The following is a 14,420-nucleotide window of genomic DNA, read 5'->3' on the forward strand; positions in this document are numbered from 1 at the left end:
AGCTCTTTCTTCCTCATTTGCATCTCTCCTTATCCAAACATTTTTGAATTCCTCTTTGTCTGATAATTTCCATGTTCTATTGATGATTTCATTTACTATTACCTTGGATTTAAACTTTACCTTCAATGGCCTCGCCCCTCCTTCCTCTTACTTTCCTAACCTGAACACTTCTTCAGTCTGTTCTTGAGCTTCATTGTTACCTTACATAACTGCTGATATTATTTCTTTAATGTTACTCAGTTCTTCTTTTTCTCTTTCTGATCTTAATGTCATATGTTGTTCTTTTACTCCTGAAATTATTACACCCTTCTTCTCTGCTACATCCCTGACTAACGCTTCTCTATTTCTCAGTACCCTAACCACTTCCTTCTCCACCCTTTCCCTACTTTGTTTTTTTATGATCTCTTTCAAATTTACATTTCCGTCTTCCTGAATTTTCTTCCACCCCTTATGTTGTTCCTTGTTATCCTTAATGTGCTCGTCTTGCATCCTTGACTTAGAGTCATACTCATATAGTTTACTTTTCATCTTGTCCCTTTCTTCTTCCAACCTCTTATTCTCCCTCTTGAGCTGTTTTATTTCATTGGATGCAGATTCGTTACTCACTTTCAATTCTGTGACATCTCTTTCTTGCTCTACACTGCGTGTACAAACTTTTCCAGTTTACTTCGTAGAACCTTGATCTCTCTCTTCTGCTCTTGGGTTCGTTCCTGTAATTCTCTAATTACTACCCATACCTTTTTTAATTCCTGGACATTCGTCTCCGCTGTTTTCTCTACTCCAGCTACTCTTTTTTGGTTCAACATAGTACTTCCATTTCCCACATTGTCTTCGGAGAAGCCCTAAAATTCCTTTTCACCATGTGTAAACAAACCTCCGTCGCCCTCTGCCATTGTGCAACCATATGGATCTTTCAATTTCCACTATATCTTGATGAGGTTTATGCAGAGATAGATGCTGTAGGGTAGGGAAGGTTTATGGAAGAATTATTATAGAGAAAGTATGAGAGGTATCAGAAGTCCTAGTGAGTGATGAACAGGGTGGCTGTAGGAGTGGCAGAGGATGTGTGGCTCAAATATTTACAGTAAGACAGATAGATGAGAAGGCTTGTGAGAAGGGCCGTAAGGTGTTTATGGCATTTATGGATCTGGAAAAAGCATACAACAAAGTAGACAGAGAAGGATTGTGGAAGGTTTTGCTCATGTACAGTGTAGATGGTAAGCTGCTAGGTGCTGTCAAGAGTTTTTATGATGGTAGTGAGGCATGTGTAAGTGTAAATGGGCATCTAAATGATTGGTTCACGATCAGTGTGGGCACTTGACAAGGTTGTGTGATGTCTCCATGGTTGTTCAGTATTATATATATATATAAATGAATTGAGTGATGAAGAAGCAGAAACAAATACCGGTAATGGAAAGAGAGATGGCATTGGTAATGAATGATGATGGATGGAATATCTCAAATTTGTTGTATGCTGATGGTGCAGTGCTACTTGCAAATACTGACAAGAGCTTGGTAGACTAGTGCAGAGTTTTGAACATGTCTGTGAGTGTTGTGCCTCAAGAGTAAATGTAGAAAAGAGTAAAGTGATGGTTATTGAGAGAGAAGGTGACTCCCAGTGTGATGTTCCAGTGAATGGAGTGAGACTGGAATTGGTGGGAGAGTTCATATGTGTGATGTTCCAGTGAATGGAGTGAGACTGGAATTGGTGGGATAGTTCATATGCCTGGATACAGTGATAGAAAAGAGAGGAAAATGTAGAAAAGAAGTGGAAAGTTGAGTGACACAGGGAAGGAAAGTAGCTGGTGCCATGAAGACCTTGATAAGAAACAGAGGCTTGAGTGTTACAGCTGTGTGAAGTTTACATGAAGGAGTGTTAGTGCCAACTTTAAGATAAAGATGTGCAATTATGGTGTGGCATGAAAATGAAAAGTCAAGAGTAAGAGCAGTGGAGATGGGACTGCTGAGAAATGTATGTGGAGTACAGAGAGTGGAAAAGATACAGAATAATGTGATTAATGAAAGATGCGGGGTGAGGAAGTCTATGGACACCAGAATCAGAGAGTGTACACTTATATTTTTAGGTCATGTGGAGAGAATTGATAACAATAAAGTGGTGAAAATGATATATCTGAGCGGATTTGAAGGAGGGAGGAGGCAAGGTAGGCCAAGAAATAGGTGGAGGGATATAGTGGGTGAGTGTGTGAGAAAGAGAGATATGGAAGTTGGTGAGGATAAGGGATTGACGAGAAAGAGGTGGCTGGATTAATTTTGTGTGGAGAAGCGCATAACCAGGGATTTGGTACCCCATTTGAACATGACAGCATGTGGATTGGCTCTATCAGATAGGTGTATGTGAAGCTCCCAGCGTGGTGATTTTTTTTTTTTTTTTTTTTTTTTTTTTTAAATAGAACCAAGATTGGTTTGAATGATGAATGAATGGAAGCATGGCCTATTGAGTTGGGCAAGCTTAAGCTGCCTGGACGTTGCTACTCCTCACCCTGCCCTAGGGTGGGAAATGAGGTCCGGATGATGATGATACTTCTGCTGCTGATGATTATTATTACAGTATTATTATAATTATTATACTTGGATTATTCACAGGATGACCAAGGAGTGATTGAGGGGACTGAAGTACATTGGGTGGCATGCTTGGGAAATAATCAGCGCTGCCTAGTTTTTACTGATGTTCCCAATGTAGTGTCCTCAGCTATGAATGCTGTTGAATTGGAGCGGTTCCAACAGGATTTTGTAATTTCACTGAACAGCATTGGGTTGTCATTGGTGGATGACAGTGCTAGACGTGAAGTTACATACATCAGCCTTGCTAGGTTTGTTTTCATATCTTGCAGTCTGTTATTTATAGATCCATATATTTTTTGTAGATAACTTCTGAATTACATGGGTGTCTTTGGTTATAAATGACTTTTATTAAAATCATTTTTCTGCCCCAAGTCTAACAAAGTTTTCCTCTTAGCTCTGGTGTGGTTTGGGAAAACCGAAAGATGAAGGGCAAGAAGCAGCGTCCATTTACTCAGAGTCAAACAGAGCAACTAGAAAAGTGCTTCCAACTCTACCAGGCACAATCAAGGGCCATGTCAGATTCTGGAGCTGTCCAGAGTCACTTCATTTTGAATCGCAATTTGGAGGTACAGTACCTAATACCTATACCTTGCTTCAGATTCATTAATGTAACCCATTCATTTGATGATGCGGTAATGATTTACAGGGAGTAATGCATAAATGATGGGGTTCATGCCTCTTGTACGTCAGCAGTGTTCAGAGGATTGAATTAAATTTTGAAATTGGGAATGTGTTTTGGGCCTCTCTGATGGCTATTGTAAGCTGCCTTATGAACCAGTTTCCTTTTGATATTGAATATCATCAAATGGAATGAAAGTAAATTACACATATTCAGTCATTTATCCATCTTTCTATTACCAGGCACCTTAATCCCATAAGGAGTGACCACAAACAAATTGCCTTCAGGTCGCCCAGTCCCCCGCCATTTTACTGCCCTGATCCCAGCTCACCCCCGTCTCTCTTATATACCTCTCCGCTTCATCCCTTCATCTCATCCTTGGCCTCCCCTTCCCTCTCCCCCCTCCACCTGACTCACATACACTCTCCTCATTAGTCTCTCACTCTCCATCTTCTCCACATGGTCAAACCACCTCAATGTATTCCTCCTAACGCTTTGTATCACATTACTCCTCCTAATGCATTTTATCACATCCACACTGCAATGTTCCTTCACTTCCTCATTTGTCAGTCTGTCTCTCCATATAACTACACATGCTCCTCTCAAATAACTCATTTCCACTGCACTCACTCTTGACTTGTGTCCTTCCAACAAGGTCCAAGCTTCACTTCCATACGTTAGAGTTGGTATCACAATACAGTACTGTCATGCAGCGACTTTTTTTTACTTCTATGCTCACTTTCCTGTTTCTTATTTCTGTTTTAAAGAACCAGCAACCATTCTTCCTTGTTGTACCCTTTCAGGTACTTCGCCCTCCAAGCTTTCATGATCCAGGTACTTAAATCCACTTACAGTAAAAAAAAAAAAAAAAAAAAAAAAAAAAAAAAGTTAACTCTTGCAGTAATGTGTAGTAATTGCAGAGCTTATCTGGGAAGGGTCAGGTTATAGAGTTATTCCCCTCTTGGGGCAAAGGAATAATGACGGGCTCAGTAAGATCAAGGACAGGTGAATCAATCTTGCTCAAAACAGTACCGTCTTCATATAGCACAAGGTAGGTCATGCAGAACCTCATGCTGAATCAGATTCGTGCCAAAATGGAGACATACATTTTCATGTAAAATAGGGAGTTAGATTCTGGCAGCCCCATATTTTTCTTTAAAGTTATATACTATATAAAGATGGGTTATTTTAAATATGTCTGCCTTAAGACACCTGAGGCAGTGTGTTTGTATACGAACTTGCCGACTGAACACATCAGTGCATCCTAACCTCACTTAACGCAACCGAGAAGTTTCGCCCCCAATACTCCCCATAATTTTAACCACCATGGATTGCCATTAAGCCTAACCTTGAAAACCCCCAGTACTGACCAAGCAAAAACTAACCTAATCAACATGTGAAAAATCGCTGCCCAGCATCACGCAGATTTTACTAAGAATTACGTTTGGCGCATTGTCATTAAAATAAATCCACAGTGTGAAACTGTTTTTGAAAGTATCATTAGTAATCAGCAATTAAGGACAGAAATATGCTGATATTGTCAGGATGGAGTGATTGCATACAATTTCTCTAGTACATGCAAATGCAGCAATCCTGAATAATAAACAGGTCAGCCAAACTGTATAATTTGTATGATAGTATAATTTCACAAGAACTGAGCTCGCATTATTAGATTATCTGTTTTCTTACATCAACACAGAGATACTTTACAATATTAAAGAGCCAGATATTCTAGTCCTGAGTCCATCATTTCATAACAAAGATCAGTCACAAAGACCTTTTCACACTCATTGCACTAATTGTGAAAACATGAATTTTACTGCTTTCTCATCATTATCATTTTCATTTTTTTATCACTGTCCAACAAAGAAACTATCCACATTGCAAAAGCACCTGACTCATCTGATTGTCTGAATGTTACTCTCATTCACATTTGCCACACGACATGGCGGTGAATTTGCAGGCTTCTCTGATCAATATAAAGGTAAAGGAAGTACTAAACTGAACCAAACACGAGTAACAGGAGTGGAGAAAATGGCAGAGAAGAATGTCCAGGCATTAAAAAACGTATGGTCAATAATTAGAGTTGCAGGAACGGACCTTAGAACAGGAGAAAGAGATTAAGATAATGCAGTCAGTTGGAAAGTGTCTGGACACACAGTGCTGAACAAGAAAGACAAGTTACAGAATTAAAAGTGAGTAACGAATCTGTCTCAGATAAAATAAAAAAGCTTGAAAGGGAAAATAAGAGGTTGGAAGAAGAAAGGGAGGGGATGAAAAGTAAACTAGATGAACATGAATCAAAATCAAGGATGCAAGATTAACACATTAAAGAAATCAAGTAGCAGCACAAGGGATGGAAGAAAATTCAAGAGGAAGGAAATGTAAATTTGAAAGAGATTTTAGAACAACAAAGCAAGGAAATGGAGGAGAAGGAAGTGATTAGGGTACTTAGAAGAAGAGACTTTTTAGTCAGGGATGTAGCAGACAAGAAAAAAATGCGTGGTACTTTCAGGAGTAGAAGAAAAACGTATGACAGTAAGATCAGAAAGGGAAAGAAAAGAACTGAGTAAGGTTAAAGAGATAGTATCAGTAGTTGTGGAGGGTAACAACGAAGCCCAAGAAGAGATTCAAGTAGTGTTTAGGCTAGGAAAGTATGAGGAAGGAAGGGTGATGCCACTTAAAGTTTAAGTCTCAGGGCATCGTAAATGAAATCATCAAGAGAACATGGAAATTATCAGACAAAGAGGGGTTCATGCATGTCTGGATAAGGAGAGATGCAAATGAGGAAGAAAGAGCTAAAATAAAAGAGCTAGTAAAGGACGCAAAGGCAAAAAAAAAAACAGAGAATGGAGGAAGAGAGGAAAGTGTTCTATTGGAGAGTTATGGAACAGAAATTGAGGAAGTGGTACTGGCAGAGAGAGGGAGAGAAAAGGGAATAAAGAACAATGAAAAAAGTTTGAAAGTGGCATATACTAATGTTGATGGTTTAATATTGGCAAGGTTAGAAATCAACAATTTCTTGAGGGTATATGAACCAGATATTATGTGCTTTGTAGAGACCAAGTTAAGAGAGGATATTGATATCCATATGGGAGATGGTCAATACAAACTGTGGAGAAGAGACAAAAAAGAAAAAATGGGAGGAGGAGTGATGATAGCAGTGAAAAATAACATAAATGTGGATACTGTGGAGCTGGGAGAGGGTAAGGCTAAAGTGATAAATATGAAATTAGAAACTGGAGAGAAAGGCAAGAGACATCGCAGAAATATATATTCCCTTTAAGACAAGGGCATGGAATGACAATGAATACCAGGAGATGTTGTCAGGCATGGTTAGATATATACAGAAAGTGCTTGAGAAGAGCAACAATGTACTTCTGATGGGTGATTTTAATTGTAAAGAGGTGAACTGGGAGGACTGGGACTTAGGAAGCAGTGAAGATTTGTGGGGCACTATATTGTTAAATATAGCAGTGAATAATGTAATGACCCAGTGGGACAAAGAAGAGACAAGATTCAGAGGTGATGACATGCCAGGAAGACTAGGTTTACTGCAGACCAAAAAACCTGACATAACTGAATCTTTGAAGTATATTTGTCCTATAGGAAAAAGTGATCATGTGGTCATTGAGTTCCAGATGATAAAAGGGAATGTGGTGACAAAAGAGATGAGCTTAATAGGCAATGAAGATACAACTTTAGGAAAACAGACTTTACAGGACTGAGGAAATTTTTTGAAAATGCAGTTTGGAGAAATTTCAGAGAAAGAGGAGAGATGCAGAGGAAGTGGGATAACTTTCTAGACCTCTGTAATTCGGGAGTGGAAAAATATGTGCCAAGATTAAGTGGGAAAGAAAACAGGAAAAAGGATTAATTTAACAGAAACTGTATGATAGCAGAAATAGAGAGGGACATGGCATGGAACAACTGGAGAAAGAGAGGTAATAACAAAACAAAGGAAGAATATAAAAGAATTAGAAATGAATATGCAAGAATATGTAGAGAGGAAGAAAGAAACTTTGAAAAAAGGATACAGTAAAACCTCGATATAACGGACTTCAATAGACGAATTCGCTTTTATTGGATTCAAGGAGCTACCAGACTAAATTCCTATACTGTATATCGGAAAAAGTCCAATGAAGCCAGAAGCAGTTGGACTGCCTGACCACTTCCGGTATGTTCACCACCATAAATAAAGACATGCTTATCAGTGTATAGTACAGTTATTATATATATTGTACCATTTGATTAATGTAGTGAAGCTATAACACCGTACAATACAGCAGTGGTAGCCAAAACAGTTTAAAAACTGGTCATGCAATCCGGACTAATGTCTGATATATCAGAAAAGTCCTGGGTTAGCAGGGGAAGTCCGGATGTCGCTTTTATCGGAATTTCACGTTTTTTGGACTGGCTTGGGCCCCAGTTAGTCCGTTATAGTGAAGTCTTACTGTAATTGACAGATGTAAGGAAGAACCCAAATTGTTTTATAGATTTGTTTATGGCAAACTGAAACAAAAGGAAGGAATCACCAAACTGCAAGTAGAAGGAGAGGTCTATAAAGATGCAGCAATGCAAGATGAAATAATGAACAAATGTTTCCAATCGGTTCTCGCTAATGAAAGGGATTTTGTGAAGGGGGAGGGAGTGACCAGAAATGTAGTGATAAAAGATATAAATGTGGAAGTGTATAAATTACTGGAAACTCAAGATGTAAGAAAAGCCCCAGGACCAGACATAATCTCTAATTGGGTACTGACAGAATGCAGAGAACAACTGACGGCTAAGATTCATGGTTTAATTGTGTGTTCCCTGGAAGAAGGGAAACTGCCTCAGGAATGGAAGAGGACCAATGTTGTACCAATTTATAAGGGAGGAAATAAGGAAGAACCCCTGAATTATAGATCAGTGTCCCTGACCAGCATAGTCGCAAAATTGTGTGAGAGAATCTTGAAAGACAGATTGGTGAAATATCTGGAGGAGATGAACATTTTGGCTGAAAGTCAGTTTGCATTCAGAAGTGGAAGGTCATGTGCTTCCAACTTGCTGAGCTTCTACTCGAGCGATTGACGTGCCACGGGAGAGAGACAGCTGGGTGGATTGTGTATATTTAGATTTGGAGAAAGCCTTTGACAAGGTACCCCACAAGCGACTGATGTGGAAACTGGAGCACATAGGAGGACTGAAGGGAAATCTCCTGGAGTGAATAAGAGACTTTTGAAAGACAGGCAAATGAGGACAGTAATAAAGGCCAGGATGTCTGGATGGAGGGAAGTAACAAATGGCATCCCACAGGACTTGGTGTTAGCACCAGTAATGTTCCTACTTTACTTAAACGATATAGTAGATGGAATGAACAATTATGCAAGTCTGTTTGCTGATGATGCAAAGATCTTGAAGAGACTAGAAGTTGAGGAAGACTGTAAAATGCTGCAGGAGGACCTGGATAGGATTCATGATTGGAGCTGTATGTGGGAAATGAAATTCAATGCTAAAAAATATAAAATATTGGAAATGGGTAAAAGTACTTAGAGACCATCACAGAATTATATGATGGGTAATGAACCAGTCTCAAAAACGAGAGAAGAGAAAGCCTTGGGAGTGCTGGTTTAGGATAGTTTGTCACCTGAAAAACACATTAACAAGACAGTTAGAGAGACATATAATCTCTTGACTAACATAAGGGTAGCAGTCCATTACATGGATGAGGAGATTATGAAAAAATTGATAGTGGCCATGATCCACCCCAAGTTGGAATATGCAGCAGTAGTGTTGTCCCCACACAAAAAGAGAAATATAAACAAGATCACAAGAATACAAAAAATAGCAACCAAGATGGTCCCTAGCCTGGCAGGTCTGTTGTACAGAGAGAGGCTGGAAAAACTGTATCTGCCTTCCTTAGAAGAAAGGGGAGAGAGGGGTGACATGATTGCAGTGTTCATGACCATGATGGGAGTAGATAAAATTGACAGAAACGATCTGTTTATATGGGATGGGAGTGTAACAAGAGGACATGGAATGAAACTGAAAAAACTAAGTTGCTTGAAGGATATGAAGAAATATAGTTCTCCATTTAGATGCATAGACCTGTGGAGTAGCCTGAACAAAGAGATCGTCCAGTCTAAAAACTTAAATGAGTTCAGAGCAAAATTTTACTTACTGAGAAACAGAGTCGGGACCCCATGAGCATAGCTCACTTCCTGTATGTCACAACTAGGTAAATAAATACAGCTAAGTAAATACATGCCACTTTGCCCTACAATTTTACATTTTCCATGAAGGTAAATGCTTTTCTTGTGTTCTTAACACTTTCAGGGTGCTTAGGTATAACTAAAGTTATTTTGGAACTGCATGCTCAGAGTTCTGAAATGAAATGATGTGGGAGGAAATAAATAGATAAAGTGCTTCTAGACACAACAACTGAGGCAGGCAACAGGAGGTATAGGATGTGGGTCATGTGGGTCGGGTCAGGTCAAGGAACCTTAGCAACGACGGGTTGTAAGCAAATGCGCCACGTGGAAATCCAGTACCTAAACACACCCACATCCCACTCAGTTTCTCCCACATACTGTAGTTGATTGATATTATTGTGTTACTGAATAATTAAGGGAGAAATAAAATGCCCATGTTATTGTACGATAGTTGCTTCCCATTGTAGACAAGCAACTCTACTTCAGCTTCATTTGTCAAATTTCTGTATATAATTTTCCTATTTTTTTCCTCCAAAATTTCTCCTTATTTCATTGCCACTCACACTCTGAGCAACGTTTTTCACTGCCCTTTCCATTGAACTAGATTTTGAGCATAGGACATAAACTGAGCAAAACTTATTAAAAATCAAGGACAGTCAGTATGAAGAATATGTGGCATGTAATGCTGTACATGCTAACAGCTGTCATTGTCTGCATTTCGGTTCTACTGATATTTGCTGTGGCTCTGGAAATTGTAATTCTCTGATGAATTTGATTGTGGAGAATGAAACAGTGATCAGTATGAGTGAGTTAGGTGATAAAAACCTGTGTGCAGAACTGTCACAGATTAAGTCTGTTAAGGTTGTAGCTATAGTGCGTGGAAGAACAGTGATTGAGATGTCAGTACATAAGAAATCCAGTGACTGATGCAGTGGATGGTTACTAGAATGGTAGAGGATGTACAGTTCAGATATGTTACTTGCAGTATGACGAGAATTGGAGAAAGTGTGTAAGAAGAAGTGGAAGATGTTCTTGGCAATTATAGGTCTTAAAAAATCATACTACATTATGAATTGGGAGGGATTATGAAGTGTGTTACATACCTGTACTCTTTGTTGCACATGTCAGTTGGGTTTACACACAGAGTGAAGAATCTAAGGTATATTTTATTGGGTTTGAATGCCAGGTGGCAAGGTAGACAGAAGCCTGACCTGTCAAATAATAAATGTTTTCAGATCATGGAAGATATTACTTACATATGTTTGGTGCAAAAGCTGAATAATATACCATTATGATGGTAATGAATTGCCATCAAGGGTGGATGTATCTCTGAGTAAGTGGCTAATTATAATTAATTGTTGGAATGAGACTGTGGTGTGTGTTATCCCTGTAATCACTGAGTATTGTATATGTTTGGATGGAATTATGAGAGACCAGAGTAAAATTGAAGAAAACTGGAGGGAAGTTGATGATGGATGTTGAAAGACTGAATATTTTGCAGCTGATTCTTGCAGATCATAACTGAATTTAAAATGTTTGCGGACTGCAACATGGACCTTCTGAATGCTTGCGAGCGATGTCTAATTATTAATGGTTAATGTACAGAAGAGTAAAATAATAGTTGTCAGAGAGAGGAAGTGATTAAAAACTGAGTTTCATATGGTAGGGAATGGTGAAAGACTTGCAGTGGTGGATAATTTTAGGTACTTAACTAGAGTTACTGAAAACCATTGTGGTTCATGGATGTAAATGAGAGAAATTGCAGATTGGAAGTGGAAGGTAGATGAGAATAAGCAGGAAACATAGCAGGTACTCTAAAGGCCTTGAAAAATAGATACAGCCCTGTAAATAATAATTTTTGAAAAATCAGAAACTACCTGAGGAATGTACTAGTGTCACAGTACAGATATTAACCCATGAATGTTGAGACTTTAAAATGTCATTGAATTTGAAAAACCAAACATGATAAAATGGGAAGTGATGATAAAGCTTTTATATTCACTGATTACTGTAGATTAGATAGGATAAGATATACTGTACAGAGGTGCTTGAAAAATGTGGAGTAAGAAAATTTGCAAATCAAATTGTAGAGGAACATTTGTTTAAATTATATGATCACACGGAGAGGGTATGACTTAATGATGAAAAAAAACAAAAAACTATGGTAAATAAACATAAATCTTGAAGTACAAATGGTGATGCAAATGACAAGGGATGTGCTGTTTTACTAGTCAGCTAATGGCTGGACTCAACAGGTGGTATGAGGAGAGGATATGAGTTAACGATAAGGAAAAAAAAAAAAAAAGGTAAATAAACATAAATCTTGAATTACAAATGGTGATGCAAAGTACAAGGGATGTGCTGTTTTACTAGTCAGCTAATAGTGGTATGAGATTGATATCATCAGTTTAAGCATGTTAGTATGAATAGTTTCACCTTCTGCAGCAGCCATATATTTTGAAGACTTGAGTGATGAGTTCTGTCATGGCAGAGTTCCTCCCCCTCCCTCCCTGCTCATGGGTCCAACCCATCCTTTTATGCTTCTGTTTTAGGTTAGGATGATGATGATGATTCCATTAACTGCACAACCATAGGCGCAGATGTGGCCTATGGATGATGATTTTGTTGATGATGATGATGAGGAGGAGGAGGATGGAGCAAGAGGAGAGAGAGAGGAGCTGATCTTTAATCAAGTATTATTGCAGGTTGATTATGCAACCATGACTGTGAGCAAGCCCTTCAACCGTAAGATTCGCCGTACTTTTCAGCCTGGTGTCTGGCTTCAGGTGAGGTATATTGTAAACAGTAGAGTATGACAGAAAACTTCATGGAAAGGATGTTAGGCAGTCATGTTGTGCATGTGTAAGACTAGATCCCCCAAATGTTAGATGGTAAGGTTGAATGGTATTAACTCCAATTCCTTCAACCTAAGGTGGCCTCTTGTGATGTTAGCCACAGGAAAATAGGATTAGGCACCCTCAGGCTCAAAAAGTGTTAACTTTTTTTTTCTTGATATTTAACAGTAGGGTGTGGCTGCCAGATTTGGTATACAGTACAACAGAGTTATTTACCCATTTTTCATACTGTGTGGTGGTCACACCAGGGTCTGGTATGGTAAGCTAATTTCTCTCCAAGAAGGACATTTTCTGTAGTATTGTATTAATATCTGGAAAAGTTTGACTCAAGGTTTTCAATGGCTGTGATGACCAGATGTTTGCAGCATAGCGTTGCATGGTAATAAAGGTATGTTTTCAAGGTATTATGTTTAGTGCTGTGAAGTGTAATATTGTTTAAACACAGTCATCTTTGAAAAGAAAGTTTTGCCATTTCAACGGAAATAATTTAAGATTCACAAGAAAAATATATTACAGTGTAGTTTTTCAAATTCCAAATTGATCAAGTTCAGCAGACTATTAGAAAATTAGATTTTTCAGAAAAATGGAAAAATTACAGTGTTATTAATCATATATGTACATATCCACTTTTCCCTTGCCATACCTTTCAGCAGTCACTGTACATCAACTATAATTTGTTATCTTGTATTAATGGTTTCACTGAATCATCATATCTTATTGTTTATATATATATATATATATATATATATATATATATATATATATATATATATATATATATATATATACAGTAATCCCTCTACTATCCGATGTAATAGAGCCAAAGGCATGTCTGGAAAGTGGTCCCATCCAGAAAGTGGGCCCCTAGCTCCTTGACTGGTACTTAAGGACCCTAACCCAGCCTAACTTTGAAAGCCACCTAAATAACTCCCTACCTGACATGCATAGCACCTATTTAAACCTATTTAAGATCCTATTCACACCAATAATGGACATAAAGCATGAAATAAATGAAAAGGAACCAAAGAATGAGGAATTAGAAGTGACTGTACCTCTGCCAGGGTACTTACAGCACAATTGTGGCCGGCTTTTCTAAGGTTTTGGCAGTGGTGAAAATTCTCTTGAAGCACATACAGTAATCCAGTGTTTGCATAGTGAGTTATAATTGTTTAAAACTGCACATTGTTCTTAAATCCACCACGCCAGTTTCAACCGCCAATTTGCATTCCACAGTTAATCCTTTGCACTCTAAATTCTAATTTCTTAATACTGCACAACACTGTAAATTCCCGTGTGGTCTAGTGGAGAGGTATTGCAGTTTATTCACTATTTATTCACAATAAATGAACACGTGTGGCTTCCATTGCGATAGGCATCTACTCGCCATCGAAGTTAGGCAGTAACTGTTGTTGGAATGTTGGTGACAGGGAAACAGAGTTGCCAGATCGCAATGGAAACATTACCAAACTCCTCAGTTTTCATTACCAAATTTAACTTTTCATTACCAAATTCACTAATTATATTTATCTATCTATCTATTGCCAGACGCCTCAATCCCGTTTGGGGTGGCCACAAACAAATCATCCCCAAGTCGCCCTGTCCCCCGCCATTTCACTGCCTTGCTCCCAACTCGCACCCCCCTCTCTCATATACCTCTCCACCCCATCCCTCCATCTCATCCTCGGGCTCCCCCTCCCTCTTCCCCCCTCCACCTCACTCACATACACTCTCTTCGTCAGTCTCTCACCCTCCATCCTCTCCACATGGCCAAACCACCTCAGTGTGTTCCTCATAACGCTTCCTATTACATCCACATCAACACCACAACGCTCCTTTATATCCTCATTCGTCAGCCTGTCTCTCCATGTGACTCCACAGGCTCCTCTTAACCCTTTAACCGCGGGTGTCATTCCAGAATGACGTTGCAAAAACTGGACCAAACCGCGGGTGTCATTCTCGAATGTTTGTGAATATTTTGAATACCCCGCGTTTTTTCCGTGCGCCAATTGTTTCAAGGGAGAGTAGCTATTAAGTTCTTTCACTCCAGCCGACCCCCACCTCCCTCTTCCCCCCCCTGGAGCCCCACCTCCCACCCCCTGGGCCCCCCACCCCACCCCTGACCAAGCGCGCATCAGTATCTGTCCAGCTGTGTGAGTGACAACACATGTT

At 39.1% G+C, this 14,420-nt stretch overlaps 1 protein-coding gene across 1 annotated transcript in view; it reads left to right on the forward strand.

Moving 5' to 3' along the window:
* Vps13 (vacuolar protein sorting 13C) overlaps nucleotides 1–14,420 on the forward strand; it is a 1,164,731-nt gene that overhangs the window by 980,444 nt on the left and 169,867 nt on the right. The window contains exons 63-65 of the mRNA XM_080277871.1: nucleotides 2,605–2,831; nucleotides 2,978–3,149; nucleotides 12,102–12,182. Coding sequence (XP_080133997.1) covers nucleotides 2,605–2,831; nucleotides 2,978–3,149; nucleotides 12,102–12,182 — 480 coding nt within the window. The remainder of the gene's footprint in view (nucleotides 1–2,604; nucleotides 2,832–2,977; nucleotides 3,150–12,101; nucleotides 12,183–14,420) is intronic.

This window comes from Coenobita brevimanus, chromosome 71 (genome assembly GCF_032717465.1).
Source record: "Coenobita brevimanus isolate Jiangsu-jjx chromosome 71, ASM3271746v2, whole genome shotgun sequence".
Taxonomy (NCBI): Eukaryota; Metazoa; Arthropoda; class Malacostraca; order Decapoda; family Coenobitidae; genus Coenobita; species Coenobita brevimanus.